The sequence below is a fragment of the Ixodes scapularis genome, unplaced genomic scaffold (assembly GCF_016920785.2).
Source record: "Ixodes scapularis isolate PalLabHiFi unplaced genomic scaffold, ASM1692078v2 PGA_scaffold1__304_contigs__length_218370807, whole genome shotgun sequence".
In the NCBI taxonomy this organism is placed as follows: Eukaryota; Metazoa; Arthropoda; class Arachnida; order Ixodida; family Ixodidae; genus Ixodes; species Ixodes scapularis.
Genome location: NW_024609846.1, coordinates 160,163,574 through 160,184,564, shown reverse-complemented (window position 1 = coordinate 160,184,564; position 20,991 = coordinate 160,163,574). Strand labels below are relative to the sequence as shown.

Below are 20,991 nucleotides of genomic sequence, written 5' to 3'. Positions count from 1 at the left end.
CAACAACACTGCACATTTAGGAGCGTACAAGAGGCGAAAAACTGTTTGGCTCGTTTAAATTTCAAGGCCAAAAAAAAGCCGCCGTAACATGCAAGTCAATATTGAGAACGTGCATTTTGCTTGCGCAATTATCAAGAGCCATATCGCCTATCAATGAGCTAGGGATCGCCTTTGAACTGAACCAACTGAAAGCCTCAGACTAGCTGCAAATGATATGCTAAGCTTCTTGGCTCTAAGGGCAATGTCGCCCGTCACTCTGATGCATATAAGAAATTTTGCGTCCAGTTCGAACTACCCCGCGGACATTATTGAGGATGGTTACCTTACAGTTCCGCTTCGAACTACCTATGCAGTCAGATCTCCGGAGTACCGGCTCGTTCTTCGAGCTTTCTTTGGGAGAAAAATTATACTTTAATGCTGGCAAGCCGCCCATGAAGCAGTCAAGCCATCCGTGTTGTCAGATACACAAATTAGAGCATTTTATTTCCAGCCAGTTTTTTCTGTACAAGAATGTTTCTTGGGCAAAGACCAAATGGTAAGCCTTTCTCACCGGCTCCATCGAGAGAGAATGTAGAGGATCTAGAGACACGAGTGACCTCTCGCAAAAGAAGTGCCCTTTTGCGGTTAACTTGGTTGCAGCATGCCACCCCTGCAGTACCTCTTTCAATGCTGGAAATATTCGTGCTCATCCGTCGTCGCACGGCGGGTTCGTGCATCTCGGAAAGCCGCACGAAGACGTCTCGCGACCGGAAGGTACCCCGACCGCAGCAACGCTCGCACCGAGACCTTTCGTCTAGAGCTGCCGCGTTGCAGCCAGATTGCCGACCAGCCGTACAGAATCGAGTCTACAAACTAGAGAACCTTGCATACCGTCCCCATGCCAGCCTTTCTTCCCGCCGGCAGAGTGACCTAGGCGGAGGACTTCCGAGTGGTTTTAATGAGGGCTATGTACAGGTCGACGGCCCCTAGAACCAGGCCCCACTCTTGGCACGCTTGTACTTGACATCTTGCAGCTGGATGGCCGTGGCAACCTGCCTGGCCGTCCGGTTCTGGCCGTAGTAGTCCACAAACTCCCCGTCCGGATCCACCAGGTACATGATGACCGTGTGGTCCACCTGCGCATGCCATCCGTGAGGGCAGGGAAAGCACAGGGCCTCTACTCTGGCCAGACGGAGCAGCCAAGCTCGGTACGACCGAATATGGAAGAAATGGTACGAGCACTCCCCCAACTCCATTAAGAAATAGAAAGTCCAAAATGAACATTTCTTGGTTTGGGGGAAGAGTGAAAACAGTGAATGTTCTACGAAGGCCCGCTCATATACTTTAATAGGGGAATACATTATACTCCCCTCATTTCCATTACACTGTTTAAAGTACAAGAGCCACGGTAAGTACTTGTTCACATTGAGAGGAAACATGCACCTGTTCGATTGTAGCACTGCGGCTCGGTAAGTGCTTCGGGACCAGTCCTTTTGACAACCGATATTATGAACCGCTGGGCCCTCTAGACAATCACAACTTGATACTCACGTGGACCGGCATCGAGTCCTAAGAGATTTAATAGCTCGATACGTGTTGATGTATCTAGCAGTGTTGTACACACTCCTCAAAAAGAGGAACAAAAGCTCGTTCCTTCAGATTTCTGGAACGCGTTCCCGTTACAAGTTCTATCTGTAAGTAAACAACTCGTTCCCTTTACCATTTTAGAAAATGAAATGCATCGTTACATATATGTTACATTTCTATTTTGCTAATTACCATAGATCAAACAAAGTTTTTTTATCTATCACATCAAATGGCAACATACGAATTTGAATGCCGTGATGGAAGGACACCAGGAGAAGAAAACAAGCGGAAGTAATGTTTCATTTGTTGATATATTCACCTTTAAAAATCTTAGCATTTATCCATGTTCATGTTTGTGGTGGGCGATTCAGATGAGTCAAATGTACTGCCAGCCCAGACTGCACAAATGTTTTACAACAACCTCGCATGTTTCAACCTAACAAAGTTTCTTATTCTAACAACAGTTGCTTCTCGATGTTGCTGTCGCAAGATGAACAAGTGGAGAAGAAGGTAGGGCTTTTGAAAGCTCAGTCTCGGAAACTACCACTCCACCTTCAAGAAGGTTGAATTTGTTGTCCAGTTTAAAGATGAGGGAGAAGGGGAGATGGAATAAAGGTTAATTTATGTGTATCTTTTAAGTAACCAAAGTTTGGGATACAAGGATGCGTTCAATGTCTGGTAACCTGGTCTTTTGTTGTAAGTGAAGGTATCTTTGTGGAAGCTCAGTGATGGCTGTAGTTGGCTTTAGATTTCTGGGCGTATAATGATTCGTTGAAGCAAAGAAAGTAGCCGAAATTTGAGACATTCCTCTTTTTGTGTCTTTTCCTTCGACTAAACGTTTTTCTTTTTGCACTGCAGTCTCGGGCACTAAAAAAAGAATCAATGTCCACTAGCTCTACTGCACCCGTCTGTCACCAAGCGAGGACCACAAAATAAACCTAAAGATATTGTTTTTATATTTTTTCAGTTTCCCCCTTAGAAATAAAATAAAAATGAACCACTGGACAAAAAAAAAGTGGACGCTATTCCTCCTCCTGTTAAAATGTAACAAGTTCCAGTTCCCCCAAAGGAAAGATGGAACGGCGGCATTCCTCCTAAAGGGGACGCGTTACAGGAACGCCGTTCTGTACAACACTGGTATCTTGTACCATCGTGTCCAAACAAAAGGGACATACTAAATCAAAAAGTGTACTTACCGCATGTCGCAAAGGTACTAATCCATACACGTTCGTGTGAGCGCTACGTCACACAAAATGGACATCAGATCAACAACAAAGTTATAGAGTAGCGACGGCATGACGTAACTACCCAGCAACCAACAGGCAGGGGGGGACAGCGGGGCTAGGGCTTGCTTGGGCAGCAGGCGGAGCGTTGCGGCGCGTACAGGTTGCCCAAGGTTGGTTAATATTTTATAATGAGCCATCCGCAGACTGTCCCCACGAAGCGGTGTAAACAAGGGGGGCCAAGGTGGGTTAACATGCGCCCCGGTGATACAACAGCCATCCTCCACTGCGTGCCGCCGAAATCATGTGAAGGGGCACGTCGCTGACGACCTTCGGTTGCTAGGTGTTATGTCATGGCATCGCTCTTTATAACCAGCCACTCCAATGCGGCCTCCGTTGCTATGCGTCCTATTACCAATCCTCTCGAAACATGCACCCCGCTGCCATCTGTCAGCGCTTGCAGGTGTTTCCTAGCCAATTTCCGCGGCCACTGGGACGTGGCGCCATCCTGTGGCGACGTCACAAACTTTATATATGTGTGCTCCTAACTATTCCAAGGTCAGCACATGTACAGTCAAACCCACTTATAACGAACGTGATAGTTCCGCGAAAAGTGGTCGTTTTATCAGTAGTTCGTTATATCTGGACTTCCCTTTAAAACATTATAAATAAGGAAAATGAAGCTGGTATTGGTAGTTTCACTCTGCCAGCTCTTTATTTAAAGAAACTGTTTGCACGATTCTGATGGGCCCCAATTCTAACGCGATTGCAGATTTAGGTTTCAGATAAATAAAAAGTAAATTGTTGCCGATTCTACTGCACAAGTAAAATAATGAACATTGACCACATACCTCACAGAACAGATTTTATGAAACGCACTCCACCACAAAAATAAATGCCGAGCACTAGCCCGACGATGGTTCTTCGCTGTCTACAGAGATAATTACAGGGGTGGAACGGCTGCGCCATTTGCGCCATTTTGCGCCAGACGCATTTGTCTGCGCCATCCTGCGCCATTTTGCGGAAACTGCGCCACTGCCAATAGCTTGCGCCATTATGCGCCAAATCGCACAACGTGCGCCCAAAAAAATTGTATTTTGTCTTGGTTTCGGTTTCTATCGACTCGACTGGCAACAATGAGCACGTTTAGCTTGGTCGGCCCTGCAATCCTTTGTTCTGTTTATTCTCCCTATGTATCTCGAGTCGGAAGCGCGCCTAAAAACTCGGGGATCGGATTCCAAGCGCTACACCGCCTGCATGCGACTGGATTGTTATTCTTCAACCATCAGTGATTAAGCAAGTCGGCCGGGGTGAGGTCGAGTCGTTAAGCGTCAGATTGCCTGAGGCTCTGCGGCCCGGGATCCAGAAGTCAACCAGTGGAAAACAAAATGAGCAAAAGATTCCGTTTACTACTTAATCGTTATAAGTTGGAACCGCATTCCCGCAAGATAAATTGTGATTTGATAGAACTGGAAACGCTGTCCGATCCGAAATTTTGCCGTCCAGCAGCTCTCACGCGAGCGGTAGATCTGCTCGGCGTACTTTAACCTTGCTCTTGTTAATCGCTTTGAATACAATAACTCTGTTAATCGTAGTCTGCTGCTTCGATATTGAGTTGCACAATAGGATAAACTCGAAATTTGTTGCCCTGTTCCTCCACGCAGCGGCACGTCCGTTGCTTACGCACGTCACGTGGTTCGCACATATAATTACTATGTCGAGCACGTGAGTTGTGCGATAAGCAGTGCTGGTTTGCATCTTGAGCAGCTGAAAGCCACTCAGAAAATATCAAGTACATTATCTTCAGAAACGTATGGTACTTGCGTTTTGGCTCTCATTAAGGCTCACAAAGTTCCAAGTTTTCGCATCTGTTACACTGTTATGTGTTATCCCATCTACCTAGGTTCCTAACCTCTCATGTTCATCTGTGCTGCTAAGCACTATTGAAATTGCTCCCGTGCTCGTCTAAGACACAAGCTGAAGTGCAATGAAAACTGATCTGAGCTGCTCCTAGCCTGCTCCAGAATGTAGTTTTAGCTGCTCCCAACCTGCTCCAAAACAGCGGTTTCAGCTGCTCCCGTGACTGCTCCCAAATACATTTGATGAGTTCCACCCCTGTAATTAACACTTGCTTTGGTCTAAAACGTTTTAAGTGCCGTGCTTCCTGCACATGTACGAGTGCGCGGCCGTCGCTTCTGGCAGGGTCGTCTTTCTAACAACACTTTGCGAGCTCGTCGGGTGGCTGGGATTGCGAGCCACGCAGTGCTGCTCCGTTGTCATCGTTTTCCGCCAGCGTGACGCCCTTTCGTTTAAGTGAAGCCTCTTGGTGGATTTTTTTTTTTCCCCCATCTTAAAACGACAGACACGAGTCCGTAGACGCGAGAGAATGTGCATGTTACCAAAATGGCGAAGGATGGATGGATGGATGGATGGATGGATGTTACTGGCTATACCCTTTGTATCAGGTGGTAGCTTGTGCCACCTAGCCCAAGTCTAAGAAAGACAAACATTTGATTTGATTTCTCGCGCCCTTCTAAGCCAACGTAAACAAACTGTAACAATGGCGATGGGGCTAGCCAACTTGTAGCGAGCTTTGAGCTCTTCGTGAGCTGCATACACTTCGCATAGAACGAACGCGAACAAACGAACGCAGCAAGCACGGCAGGAGAGTTGACCCTCGTCCTCTTCTCCTTCCCGCGCGCGTACAATGAGCAGACTACGCGACCCGAGAGGCCGTTTTCGCTTTTGTAGTTTTGTTTTCTCCCCTGCCGCGATGCTGTGAAAATGACCTTGAGCGTCTCGCGTTACCGCCGCGCCTGGAATCTCTCTAAATCTTTTTTTTTCCCTTGCTTTTTCTTTTTGTTTTTTGCGCGCGGGTTGTTTTTTCTTTTTTTTTTGAAAGCAGATTTTGTGTTTCTTGTAACAGTAAGATGCTTTAAAAAACGGCCGTTTTATCTGGACCAATTTTAATAGGTAGGGCCTTGAATTCGTATATTTTTTGAAAGTTGGTCGTTATAGCCGATAGGTCGTTATATGTGGGATCGTTATAAGTGGGTTTAACTGTACTAGGGCACTAATGCAAACACATTAAAAAAAGGATTGTGCGGGCATCTTCCATTTAGCAAGACAGACGGTCGTGACCAGGGACCGTTGGAGCTATCGCGCTCGGTAGTCCTCGTGTTCGTAGCTAGTCTTTGGCAGTTGCTTGGTTGGTGGGATTGTTATTGTTGTATCCTTTTCCGTGAGTCCGTGGATGCAACATTCGCCTCCACAACGTTTAGTTTTGAGTACTTTTATTTTTTTCACTCGCTGCTTGAAGTCGGGACTTGCACGGAGACCAGGTAAAAAAAATAAATGCCCGTTGGTCCTCGCGATGATGTAACCAAGTGACATTGACGACCATGTTAGTTTAGTCGTAAGAAGTGTGTACTGGCGCATTCACACTGGCGATTGAGCTGCATTTGCTAAGCGGTTGCAAATGCGGTTTACGAGCGACCCCAATGAAACACAGCAACACGCGGTTGGTGGTTTTTCAGCCATCACGCGTGATCTTTCGGGACTTGGATTTGGCAACCTTGTCTTACAGTCCAAAATTCAGTTTAGTTTATGATCCAAAGACAAAGTTGAGCTGTTTTTGTACAGAAGGTTTTTCTGTGTACTGTTTGCGCACATCCAGAGTTTGGGCAGCAGGAGAAGAGACATGGACCCGTGGAGTCACGCCGGTGATTCCCTCCTCTGACCTACCCAAGCTTGCCCACAAGCAAAGCCCAACTAGGCACGCCCTGCTGAATCATGGCGTCCTGGTTGAGAGAAGGATGGTCCGGACCCTTTTTACCCCTCGTCATTGACTTTTTCATTTTCGGAGTAGTGGGTGGCATTTCTGGTGTGGTTTGGTTGGTGGCAGTCTCTCCTTTCGTCGCATGTCGATTGGGGTCTGCCATTTGACATTAAGCTCAAATAAACGCTGTATGAATTACCTATGCATCACGTGGTACATACACTTTAGTTACCGTGTAGCTGCCCTTTATTCCTTTAGGTTGTACGAACGTCTTGGGTCGAGCTAGTGCAGCTGTCTTGGGTGTCATGCCAACTCTGTTGTAGCATAGGTAACGCAATTATGCTTGTAACGCCTACATCTGTCTCATTGGTCGTCATCTACGGTGTCGATAACTTGCAGCAATTTACACAACTGACGAAGTGGGTACAAAACATGTCACTTCGGGTGATTGGAGGCGGGTTCCGAAGCTCTAGAGGCGAAGACTAACGAGGCAGTGTGGCGACGGGCTTTGGTACCTCGAACAACAAATTAGCCTACTTGAATCAAACCACCGCAGCGAAGCAAGCTAAAATTACGAGTCAATTATTTTGGCGACAGATCCAAGCGACAGACGTGAACATCATGTTTCTTTTCTGATTTGTTTGCTGCAATGCTAGGATTAGACAGCACCTAAAGAATGCCTCACCGATGACGGGCATCAGTTTGTTTCGAAAGTCATTGACATTACATCAGCGTCGCATCGCGATTGGTTGCTGCTTGGCGGTTCGGCAACGTGGGAAAAACCGGTACTGAAGCAGTTGGCAAAAATATACCCCAACCGTGCAGTTCAAGCCGCTCTGCAGTTAAAAACATGCTAATCCGCTTCGCGGTTGTGGATCCACTTCCAGTTTGAATGGGCCACAAGACAGCTCTGGAGCAGTCGTAGGATTCCATCGCAATTTACGCAAAACTTGGTCATTTCGCTGCATGAATACGGATTCAATCTTAGGTTTTCTCGTACGGTCGTTTGATGAACATGGCCCTAGTAACTTTTTGTGCCACTTCTTGGGTATGCAAGGGAAATTCGTTTCGTGTCCATTTCCAGCCTCATCTTTTACCAAGAGCGGGATCGTGTTTTGCGATCGAAGCGAGGACGCATTGGCGGCACGTCGTGCGGCAATCATGGCTCAACCGATCGGTGATGCAAACCGGTTCGCCAGAACTCTCCGTCGTTAAAAGAGAAGAGAAAAGTCCTGTCTACCGAAACTGGCTCTTTCTCCTCGGACACAAAAGTTACTTTGAATGCTATTTCCGAAAAGACGCTCGCAGTGATGTCATTGGCCTAAGCCATTTCGGAGCACCTTTCAGAGCAGCCAAAACAGTGTTTTGGAACAGCAAATGTGGCCTTTGGAGAAACCGAAACAGTGTTTTGGAGCAGCAAAAGTGGCTTTTGGAGCAGCCAAGACAATGTTTCGGAGCGGCAAAAGTCGCTCTTGGAGCAGATATCCTAATAAAAATAAAAATATTTGTTTTCAGTGCTGATAAACGAAGGGCAGTTTGTGTTGTGTTGTGCTGTATTGTGTTCTCATTTGACTAGTTGTGACGGAACCTGGTGCTTATGGTTTTACTGCTGAGACATCCCACAAGTGTACAGTGCTGTAGGCATTGCCGAGCAATTCCGAAAAAACGCTTGTCACCATTTCACTGGTTCCCAACGTGCCAGATTTTCGTCAAAAGTAAGCAAACGTGAAACACCGGATTGCAAGCGTACCGGCTGGTGCCTCTGTCGTGCAATCATGTTCGCATGCACGTGAGAACGACTTCCGCAGGCTTGCAGTTGTGCGTGCTTCGTCGCGCGAGCGGAGACAACGGCAGTTCGATCGAAACCAAAACCATGCCACTCCGCTTTGTCGCCAACTGATTCCCAAAATTGTATGCAAAATGTAACTGTCGACAGAGTTTTTGCGGACTCTAACCAAAGTTTCCGCAAAAACTCTGTCAATTTCTCCCTAACCAGACAGACCTCTGTCAAAAATGTTTACGTTTAAATTTAACTGTCGAGCATACGCCCCAAAAAACAGTCCAGCGGCGCGTGCTTGCCACGCTGGTAAACAAAATACAAGCTAAACACACACACACACACAAAAAAAAAAAAAAGGACTTGAGCGCATTGATGCAAGGCATCGCGAGCCAGGGTCAAAAATTTCTTGGAGCGCTTCGTGCAATGACTGAACTTGAGACAAACAAGCGCGCTGTGCGGGTTCAGCGTGCAGACATTGCCTTCTTTGCTTCAGTTCACTTCCCTTCACCGACTCTCTTTCGCGGCAGATTTTTCATGTACCGGGGTCCCTCTTGAAAGAAAGCCCACCGAGAGAAACCTAGGTAATCAATACTTTGGCAGAGCAGTCTTTGAGTTAAAGAGGGACTTTTATAGTAACGTATGATTTAAACAAGAACAGGAATGTTGATGAACATGCTGCGGCACTTAGTTTCATTTTAGAAAGCGCCATATCTGCAGGGACGTTAGGACGGCAACACCCGACGTCGCGCGAACATGCTGACTGGAAGGCAAGTACCAAATATAGTTTTCCCAGGGCCGTTGCTTTCAGGAGCGAGTGCTTCAGCTAACAAAGTAACTCCCGCCGCGCAAAAACGTGGTTTCGTTTCACAGCATGACGGCATGGCTGGTACCCGGCACGCTAGCATCGGAGCGTCCGCGTACACCCGCGTCTATCGTTGAAAATAGTTTTGAAAAAGACGCGAGTCGAGACTTGCGAGACGACGAGAGCGCGAAACGCGAGACAGAGGGAAAACCATGCAAAACCGGATGGCCAATTGGTGCAGGGTACTTTGTGTCGGACGGCCGCTTGCGCCACATAACACAGGCATGCCCAATTACGGTACTCAGCTTAGTTTCGGTATTGAAAGGCGACCGAAATTGGTATTTTGGCGCAGGCTTGGCGCAGATTACTCATATTTTGGTCAAATGTAGCAGGATGTAGCAGAGTTAGCCCCTTGGCACAATTTGGCGCAATTGGCGCAGCAATCACATCGCTGCGCTCGGCACAGGAGGGGGTGGCCAGAGTACTCACTATGTAGTCCTGCTCCTCGTCCCTGGGCCCCGCGCTGAAGTAGACCCTAAACGCCCTGGAGGCCCGCTCCACCTGCTCTTTGGAGCCCGTCAGGCCTAGGATCCTCGGGTGGAACTCTGCAGGGAGTGAGGCCCTTGTACACGCATTGCCCACACAGGTCTCTTTCTTAAGAAGTGACAGGGTTCAGGTGCTCATTCGTAACGGCGACCATTACGTGGATACAGCCTCGCCATTCATTCATTCGGCTCGGTGGATATTAAACAGGGGGACGGCCGTTAGTTGGATGTAACTAGAATGCATCGACAGACAGTCAATGGGTTTATGGGTCACATTGCACTCGCACTTTTGAAGGTGGTCATTAATTAGTGGCTCGACTAATTAAAAGAAATTTGCAAAGCAAAAAAAAAGCTTCAATATAAATTTTTATGTAATTCATCAGCGGCTCTATGCAGAATCTGGATGCGGAAGGAGCACGAGCGCTGCCCACAATGGTGCATAGAAGAGTGAAAATGCTCGCGCCGGGCACTCCTCATTATCTTGTTGGCACCTCGTCGGTGAGAGCGTCGGCGACATGCTGCCGAGATAACGACTAAGTGCCCGGCACCAGTATTTTCACTCCTCTATGCATCACTGTGGGCGGGAATGGTAGTATCAAAATCAGGCAATAGGAATGTAAAAAACTATAGATAAATAGTACCTCAAAGCGTGTCAATCGTATTCATAAGCATAAGCACTAATAACGAATGCCTTCGACGCTGCAATTGCCACACAACCCACAAAACCATTAACCAAAACAGAACCGATGCACTCTCATTAATTAGCCACCTGACTGCGACTACTATCTGCCGTCTAGCGATCGTGACGGAGGGGGAGGGAGCAGGTAAGCGTTCCTCGAGACCGCAAAGCTTGAAAATCCCAATCTGACTCAAGTTAGGACCAAAGTAACTGAAAACTTCGAAAAACTAAGGAGGTAAATAAACGGTGAAGTGCTTTTCTGACATCAGCTTTGCACCCAAAATTGCATTTGGAGACATTTACTAAGAAATGGCCTAGTGACCTTATCTAAAGCAAAAAGATGACAGAAAGAACACCTTCCTCAAAAATTAAAAAAAAATGCCCACAAAGTGTCGCGTGGTGGGGGAAGCACATTCCATGTCGCACTGAAGGGAGAAAGAGATAGAGGGCGGTGAAGTTGCCCACGTGCCCTTGCCCACTTCCCACGTTTCCTATGTGGCCTCTCGCCTGCGACAACTGGCTCTGCACCTACCGTTCCTGGCATTCCTTTCGGCACGGCGGACGGTGCTGTACGTTTTGCCACGGGTCTATTGACACCGAGTCTATGAGTGACAAGATTGACGTTGTAGCAGAAAATTGGATGACTACTTTACGAAAGACAGCCACATTATAGTAAAACAACTTACACCAAATCTAGTAAGAATTTAATGGTAATCTATACTTCAACGGTCAGTAGCTCAGTCGAGAGAATTAACCGAGGACTTTACGTGCCTCGAGAGCTCTAGCTACGGACTGTCCACAATTTGCTTCACTTTCCTAGCGCTCTCCTTTTCTGCAGTCTCCAAAAAAGACAACCAAACCTCGAGACGGAAGTCGGCGGTGAGTGCCGAACGCCGCTCGAGAGAATCTGTCCTTTTTTGAATGTGGGCGCTTCGCACGACGATTGTGAGCGAAGGCCTAAGGGGCCAGGGACAAAATTAATGCGGGGACCAAATGGTGGGCTTCCAGTCTAAAGAAGTGCTTGCTTCCACCCCGGAAATGGCCTTTTTTTGCATCAATGTGGGCCGGTAGCCGACTCAAATGACAACAAATGGCTCGACGTCGGAAGCCGGACAGACCCATCTCCCGACGAAGAGGCGGGTGCTTACCTTTGACGTACGCCGCGACGGCTTTGACGTCGTCCCTCTCGGGGTCGATGGAGATGAAGAGCGGCTGGAGTGCCACATCCTTGATCTCGTTGTCTGGGAAGAGAGACATCCGTGAACGGGAGCTTTGGCAAAGCGTCGACCGCAAATCACCCGTAACATCTAAACCTAGACGGTTGGTTACCGACTACTCTGTGGGAGTTGCCTTTTGGAGCATCAGCTAAACACCAGAGCGGTAGACGCTCGTCCTCCTTGTTAACGCCTCCTCAACCTGCCCCATTAAACTCGCGAAAGATTGTTGTCCCACAAAAACATTTTGGTGGTCCTGACGACACACATCAGCGACTAGCAAACAGCTCGCATGCAGTGCGTAAGCAAAGAAACAGGTTTCCCGAGTGCTCAATGTAATGCCCATGCTGCGCCGCATACCGAAGTAAGATGTGGCACAGAATAGTACCATTTATTTAAGGCAGGTTTTTAGCCTTCGCAAGAAAAGGGTAAGTGAGGCAGTTGTAAGCCGGCTGACATTAATGCAGCCAAGTCTCCGCCATAAAATGTGGAGTGCCGAATTTGTGCTGGGCTGCAAAATATGCCTAGGGAAGTGATTTTGCGTTTTGTTAATTCAAGATCACCGTAATATCCCCGAGAGAAGACCAACTTAAAATCGAGAGCAAATTAAGCGAAAATAAGGGGTGCGCCAACTTGTGGAGCGTGCCGAAAATAAGTTTAAAGAAATGTATACTCTAGCCAGGCCGTGAATGCAGCCCTCTAAAGAACGCGAAACTCATTGTTTTGTCTGCTGACAGACTTGCTGTGCAAAGTATTGGAATGCGAAAGTTACTTTACAATCGTCGACAGATTTCTGTCTATCTTCACAGGACCATCACTCACCCCAGAGAGTTGCTGCGTAACGAAGAAGGAAATTTCTGTTTCAACTCGATGCTCGTTTCTTCGAACTTGGTTGCAACATTCAGCCACAAGTAGACAGCTGCTGTGAAACGGGTCGCTACCTTTTTTTGCCTTGCATCATAGTTTGGACGGCACAAACCTCGTCCTACACAACTTCCGAAGCCGGCGAGCCCCCGGCCAGAAACGAGGGTGGGAGAAAGGCCGAGGCTCACCCACGATGTCGATGACCTTGCCCAGCTTGTCCAGCTCGTCCGGGCAGATGTCTGGGCAGTGGGTGAAGCCGAAGTAGATGAGGAGCCACTTTCCCAGGAAATCCTTACTGCTCTTGGGCTGGCCGTGGTGGTCCACCAGCTCGAAGGAACCCCCGATGGCCGCCTTGCCCAGCGACCGCTTACGCTCTCGGTCCATCTCTGCAGTCCAAGAAGACACGTTCCGGTGGCGCGGAGGAGGACGGTTGAGGGTCATTGCGAAAACGAGGGGACAACCTCAATTTCTAAGCAAACGAAAGAAAAGAAACCGCAGGCCAGTCCACACTGCCTTTATGTGGGCTCTCTGGATTCACAGAGTGGCCGACAAACCCAAATAGATGTCGGTTCGTTAAGTTGTGGGAAGGAATAAATGGGGAAAATCCAACAAACTCTCTGGCATTTAGTTTCCATACATAAAATTGAAAGAATAAAACACAGAGGACAAGCACAGGACAACCACTTTCTTTCAATTTTATGTATTCGTGTTCAACCCGCTCGCCTTCACCAGTCCATTTAGTTTGCTCTTAAATTTTTTATTTTGTATGCATAACTGATACTAATCAAGGCCTTGGTCAGAGCAAATGATACTAATCTAGACCTCAGTCCCTTTGTGTATATGGGGGTTGTTTCTTTCCAGTTCCGTTTTTCTAGAGTTTGTCAATACTTGAATGAAAGACAGCCCCCGTACATATTGTTTCAAAGTGCAGCAGGCTCACAAAGTGTACTAAAGGTGAGTGCATATAACCTTTGTCCCACAGCACTTTTTCATGGTTTTCTGCATCTGCAGTGATGGAAGCGGCATTTGACCTTTTGTAGTAGGTTTTGTAGCAGGTTCTGTAGCAGGTTCTGTAGCAGGTTCTGTAGCAGCCAAAATATTTGTTTTGAGCAGTTACTGATGCTTTTGGAGCAGATGCCAACATCTGTTACCACATCACTTGAAAATGAAAAAGTGATTGCATCTCTGTTTATTTATAATAGTGATAATAGTATCAAGTGATCTTTGATACTCGAGCATATTACTTGATACCATTTCTGACAAGTATCGATAGGGCGTAAAAGTAGAACCCTGCACTGAAAAGTTTGATCATTTGCATCTAATCTGCGTCCGCAGACTTTGTATATCTGCATCCGAACCGCATCCACAATGTTCTTAAATATTTGCATCTGGATGGGATCCGCATCCGCAGACTTTGTATCCGCATCTGAACAGCATCCGCAATGTTCTTCAATATTCGTATCCGCATCCGCAGAGTTTGTATCCGCATCCAAACAATTCGGAACCGCATAACTCCTTCAATCCACGCATTCATTTTGCATCATAAAATCAAGCATGAATAAAAATTAAAAAATTGTAGAGCCCTTCCACTTCACGTAAAGATGGAGGACCAGCGAAGCTGTTATTTTTTTACGTCTAGGACGATGCCTGGAGAACGACGTCTAAGACGACCTCTCGGACAACCTCTCAAACGACCTTAAGGACGACTTCTAGGACAACCTCTAGGACGACCTCAAGGAGGACTTCTAAAAGGACCTCGAGGACGACCTCAAGGACGACTTCTAGGACAACCTCGAGGACGACCTCAAGGAGGACTTCTAAAAGGACCTTGAGGACGACCTTAAGGACGACTTCTAGGACAACCTCCAGGACGACCTCAAAGATGACTTCTAAGACAAGCTCAAGGACGGTGCCTAGAGATGGTAACAAGGGATCAGGACCTCACTATCTAATAATGCCAAGGAAGGATGACTCATGCTGGTTGCCCCCCTCTTTAGTTTTATTCCTTCACACTTGCCACGACCAATAGGGAGTTTTCTGTCAACATCCGTGGAAGCATTTTTTCCCAGATCCTAGCACATAACAGCTTTGCTGTAAAAAAGCATACGAATGGTATTATTCTATAAGCCGTCTGCTTACCTTTGCACAACAAACTGTTAGTGTCAGAATACGGTGAAAGTAATTTTATCGTATTCTGTTTTATCGTATTTCTAAAATAAGCGATCATACTTCCAGAGACACTTCGCTACACTGAAAAGATGATCGCAGTTATGAGATTGTCTAGGCAGTCCGTGACACTAACGGGTTCATATCATGAACAAACGACGTTTTAGCAAACAATGGTCATTTGAACGAATCATTGTTTTAGCAAATGATGAGGGCATGTCTTAACCCTACCCTTCCCCGGTGCGTTCACGCCGCTTCGCAGTAGCAGTTTGCAGTGGCTCATTACAAAAATGCTAGCCCCTCTGGCCCACCCGTAAACGCCGCTTCACGGCGGCCGACCATTCGCTATAGTGTCTTTCAAAGAAAAGCTGACGTTTGCTAAAACGTCGTTCGACCAACTGAGGGCCACCCGACACTGACACTCTGTCCAGAAGATGCAGTCAAAAGGAAGAAACTTTTAATAATTATTTTGCTTTGTAAAACCCACTTTAAGCCGACATTTATTTTATTAACATGCAAATTAACAAATGACAGACTAATAAGATTGCGTCATCTTATTTAGACAAAAAAAAAAAAAAAAGCGGGAGAGGAAAGGCGCTCATTCGCCGCAGCAAAGTACTTGTGTATCTGTGGTAAGGCGCGAGTACACCACTGGGAAATTTCCCAATATTCAATAACGGCAACACCTATCGGTTTCAGTTAAACGAAACCCCTCAACTGCATGCTCGGATCCATATACTTATAAATAAAACTCAGTGCCAACTGTCGAAAAAAAGAAAACGCACCCACACGCAACGTTTCACTTGTCGAGGTTGCTGTTAGAAGAAACAGAATATCGTCAACATAGACGGATTCAGAGTGATTAGCATCACCTAAATTAACAACCGCTAATGAGAAGTCTCTCTCCTTCGGTGCACTTCATGCTGGGATGGCTCGCACGGACTGCGCTACAAGAATGCGGTGCGGAAGTTTGTGCTGGCGCAAGTTCCACCACTCTAGGGGATCGAATTCAGTCTCGTCGATTTACTTGTAGGCGAAGAAGCCACTTGCAGGCTTCTTCTACTTTCTTGTGACTTGTATGTTTTGGGTTTTCTTTGCCCCCAAAGAATGTTTTCTGCTCTTTCCTTGCCAAACAAGAACACGCTTTCCTGGGATGACTGATATACCTGCATTCTTTACTTTTTCTAAGGACAGCATCTTTTTCTGAGATAGAACGTTCTAAACTGATCTTCGGCGAGAACCAAATCTTTCTTGACGTAAAGTACAATTTTCTCCCCGATTGGCACCTTTTATCGAAGGGAGTAGTTTGCTACCGCAATAAATTGAGATGATGCACTTCATAGTATCACCCACTTATTCACTCTACACTACGCAGTCACACGTTTATATGCCGCCTCAGCAAAAATGTAGAAATGGATCCGTGGATATCCGCATCCGCAGCCCCTGGCATCCGTATCCAATCCGCAATTCACCAAGTTTGATTCATTTTTATCCGCATCCGCCAGTTTAGAGCGGATATCCGCGGGTAATCCGTGGAGATGCAGGGCTCTACGTAAAAGGAACAGTCTTCTTAAGAAAGGCTCTAGCCAGGGTAGGTTTAATTTACAATGGGTATTAAAAAATGGTTGAAAAGTGAATCATTGCACAACACTTCAATGGGATAAATCCCCTCTCTCCTTGCCATTTTACAATCAGTAGTTTGTTTAGCCTGTAAATATAATTTATGTAAAATGTCAGCAAGAACCAGCATAACCCCACTAACACGCCCGCCAATAAAAATGCATCCCATAAGTTTAATGAGCCTACCAAACTGAAGAATCTAATGTCAGAACCTGCAAAAACAGCCAACCAAATATATTAGAAATGCCTACACTTGTGCTTTAAAAGGGACACTGCTCTTTACCTGCGTAGGAACCAGAGTTGCATCAAAGTTCGCTGCTCTTTCGATCAACAGCTACACGGGAATTACTGTAACTACCGTATTTATTAAAATATACAGGGTGTCCCCAAAAAAAAGTTACAGGGTTTTTTTCACCGCAAAAATAAACTCTGCATGCCTAAATGCTCATTCTCCGCCCAAAGGTAGCACTAGAGGTCCGAACCAGATGCCAAAGTTTTAGCACAAACCAATGTATTTTATTTAAAAGTTATGTGATTTTCTGAAAATTTCGACGGGAAAATGGTGACCGACGGAGCTCTCGATTACATGGAGCTCTATGGCGCCATAAACCGAAAACGGGTGAAAAGGGGCCCCATTTTCCTATTGAAATTTTCAAAAAATAATTTATAACTTTTATATAAAATATTGGTTAGCGTTTAATCTTTGGCATCTGGCTCGGACCTCTAGCGCTACCTTTTTTGGCGGAGAATCAGCGTTCGGCGATGCATAGTTTATTATTGAGGTAAAAAAAACCTGTAAATATTTTTTGGGACACCCTGTATATAGACCCGTGTTTTCCACTCACTCTCTCTGCTTAGTTTTTTTTTTTTTTTGTAATTAGAGAATAATTTACAATTAGGACACAAAAGGTCAACTGGCAATAACACTGAGCATAATCTGTGTGCCTATTGTGCTAAGCCAGGTGCTGCTCCAGGTCAGCCGCTGCTCCTAGCACTCCGGTGCAGAGCGGTGAAGCTTGATGCATGCACGCTGATGAGAGACAGTGGAGATTGACGCGAGCGGTGCAAGTGCCACGGTACTCCGCAGCCGCAAAACAAAGTTACGTGGCAGACATGATAATCAAGTGACCTTATCAGGAGTACAAGACTCGGGTTTTGTTTTATCGCAGTAGCCACAATCGGCAATCTTACAATTTTGCAAAGTTTTCTCGGGGCTTTAGTTCACGACATCGACTGGAAATTTAGACGGTGTTGGCAATCAACCAGCCAGCGCATGAACTGGTCAGAGTGGTTGATGCCCGGCATCAACGGCTTTGGCCGGTTGATTTGAAGCATCGAAGCGTGACATTCTGGCATTCATCATCTTGCATGTGTTGTTTCATCGGCTAGACCAATCAAGTGCAACAAATGTCCCGTGCACTTTTAGTATGTGTTCTCGGTTGTGTGTGTTCGAGCCTTCGACTGTGCTCTGACCTAAGACAAAACAAACTATATGGTGAGTAGATGCTGTGAAATTCATATTTGTACAGTTTTTCTTTGGTTCTACTTCTCTGAATATTAAAGCTGACCAATAATTAAGTATTCATTTTTTTACTTTAAGCCCATCTCGGCGCAGGTGTGGCGCAATTCTTAGCAAAAATGGCATTTTGGCGCAAGGTGTAGCAGACTTTCGTTCGTGGCGCAATTTGGCGCAGCACTTCCATCACTGCATCTGCTTCTCTCTCATTGCTTCTTGACGAGTTTATAATACAAAGTAGTCTGCCCCGTCCAAACTGTATGCAAAAATTTCTTCCACAGTTAAACATACATCTTCATTCTATAATACACCCTGCAAAAAAAAAAAAGTTGGACGCAACATACCCACAATAAAATATGAGCCTGTAAAATCTTGTGAAATGTTTGTAAAGAGCTGAAAATGAATCTCTTGAAAGGCAGCTAGTCCAACAAAGGTCCAGCTTGAGATGGAAGACCTCACTGCGTGAACAAACCCAAAATGACTGGGACCCTTAACGTCTGCCTCCCAGTCATTCTCCGATTCAGGCATCAGTAGGATGAAACCTTAACAGCGAGACGGGACAGCACAAACGCACGGGACCTCACTGTGCCCGCCTTTCAGTCTTTCCACAGTGCCACAATTTGTTCAACCTTCACCAGCTCTCGTACCCCGCCATTCTGTCGGGCCAGCCGCTTCACACTCTTGCCCGTCGGTTAGCCATGATTGACACTGACTGCGTGTTTCTTATTCAGCGTGTGCTTCCACAAGATGTGCAGGCAGCCCATACTGTGGACATTGGCTGAAGCCACCTTCTACATGCTGCCAATTCCCTTTTGCCCCAGTTTCGGTGGGAATGCGAGCACGTAGCTTCATTTGCAAGCTGAGAGCTCCCAGCCACAAGGGCATTTCTGCCGCACGCCTTGCTGGGAGCTCCCTTCCGGCACTGCGACTAACCAAGAGCTGGTGAAGCAGAGTGCTACTCCCGGTCCCCCTCACCTCGCTGCTTCTCTTTCTTGATGTAGAACATCCAGCCTAGGAGGGCACCGCCAATTCCAAAAGTGATTCCGAGGCTCTTCCACGTTATTGGCTGCGCAAAATGCAGAGTGCCGGTTAGTGGGCACAAAACAGACTCCACTGTTACTGCTTTCTATTTGTTACCGGCCCTTTTTTACACGGGCAAAGACTGCACCGAGTGGAGGGCATACCGTCACGGAAGAGTACACGTCACTTACTGCCGATCTTCAGTCACTTTGAAGCATGCATCCAAGTGATCCTCAGAAACACACGTCTACCCCAATGACAGTCTCCCCATGGAAAGGGAGGTTCCCATAGAAAGAACTAGCTTCTCTGGTGCACAATGAATACCGAGAAGCTGTTTCCCTGCACTCACGAGTGAGACTTGAAGATCGGAGCACATCTGATGGCAATAGAAAGCTGAACGTGCCTAATGCAGTCAGACACCAATCATCACAAAGATTTCAGAGACCACTTGATAAGATGCCAAAAAGCAGGACACGGCGTAACTTTCAGCTGAATGGTTTATTTTGTAAAAAAAAATATATACATGTAAAATCCGACAAGTGCTGGCAGAACACTAAGACAAGATCTAAATGCACTCCCTCAGAAACCAGCAGTGTAATGCCGAGCAAAGCATCTTGGGAACACGGTCACCAAGTTTCGGTTTCGATTGGCCAACCTCTCTGCACGACATTGTGTCAAGACCAAATACAGTGCTTGCATTTTCAAAGACGCAGCTTTCTTTAAATTTATGATAGTGTCGGCGTTGCTTGCCGAGAAGGATGGAATGCACCTTTATTCAGGCTCCTGACGTCCGGAGTTTTTGGGCGGTTAAACACAGCATGAAAGTGGTGAACAAGTACACTGGGCCGGTCATCCTGTTCCACTGACTCCTAATGTCCTAAGCTTCTTAGATTATCCGCGAGACTATAGACTCACGCTGCACTCTGGAGTGGTGGCCAAGCTGCTAGACGGGCATGGGACGTGGCAGGCCATACTCCTCACTAAGCCGTGGCAGCCCCTTATGGCTGCTGGAGGTCTGTTTTTCAACGAGTGCTCTCATGAAGTTGAATGGTGCAATGCAAGCAAGCGCTGACCTAATTTTTATGCAGTGCCGAGATGCACTACTGCGACCATCAACCAAAACCATGCCACTCCTCTCCATGGCAAACCAGGTCCCACAATGCAACGTGCGCAGTGGTGCATGCAGGAACTTTTGGAAGCAGCCTAATTATGACAATGCTCCCTGCTCTCGCAAAAAAAAAAAAAGAAAAGGAAAACAAGAAGTAATTTAGCTGCTAACCGGCTGATAAAAATTGTCATCTTGCGATAGCTTCACCGTCTATGTACCTACTGTTCATCGTGAAGTAAGCGATGAAAAACAGTTAGGGACTTGGTTTTGTTCGACTTTATCACGAGCAAAATTCCCATCCGAGCTAAAGGACTTCTATAAATATTTAGCTTTTGCTTCTCGTGACTCTGACATTTTCTAGACATATGAATCGTGGGCAGCCTATTCACGAAATCGCTGACCCCGCACATCGCACTCTGAGAACAGAGCTGGGAACTTGCACAGACTCCGCCGCGTACAGACGAGGGGTGTCCGGAGTCTTGTAACGTACCCCTTTCTTCTTCTTGCCGTCCTCTTTGGTGCTCGCGAAACGCCTACTCTCGGACCGGAGGCAGGATGGACAAAGCGAAGACTGAGCCGGTGTTTGCTGAAACAAAACAAACCCGGTTCACGCCCTGAATCGACTGCTGCCGGATATGCTGGGTGGTTTCAGAGCCCGCTTACTCGACAGGACACAATTTTCTGCGTGCTGCTGGCCAGGACTCTCGGGAGAGCGAGCCGCTGACACCTGCTTAAAACTCCTAACATCGCCTTCGGTAGACTGAATAGGACAGGTAAGAACTACTATATTACTTCGCTCAACCAAACCGCATGCTTCGAGGGAGCTTGCGACCTTCTTTCAATTTCTAACGAAGTTTCTGGTTTCATGGTTGCTAGACCAATACGCTGCAAGGGCTAAGTTTCAAGTTTCGAACGCCACATTGGCTCGTCTTGATCATATCTCATACTTTGAGAACTAATCATTTTTACACTTTATAAAGTAAATATCAACATATACGTTGATACTTTATTTGTTAAACGTCTACTATCAAAATATAACCAAACGAACACTTTCGTTCTTCATGGTAGCAGACGTAGCAGACGAACGTGTTGCGTGCTCGTGTTGACAAA

The 20,991-nt window shown here is 46.6% G+C and overlaps 1 protein-coding gene across 1 annotated transcript; it reads right to left on the bottom strand.

The window, feature by feature from the left end:
- Positions 1–918: 918 nt before the first annotated feature.
- On the bottom strand, positions 919–20,752 carry LOC8026286 (protein SCO1 homolog, mitochondrial). Its single transcript, XM_029995022.4, has 7 exons — positions 20,545–20,752; positions 20,372–20,467; positions 18,729–18,819; positions 12,640–12,837; positions 11,522–11,614; positions 9,639–9,754; positions 919–1,115 (listed from the first exon to the last, which is right to left on the bottom strand). Exons 1-7 carry the CDS (start codon positions 20,626–20,628, stop codon positions 966–968), a joined length of 828 nt encoding a protein of 275 aa, XP_029850882.1. The 5' UTR covers positions 20,629–20,752; the 3' UTR covers positions 919–965.
- Between the last annotated feature and the right edge of the window lie 239 nt (positions 20,753–20,991).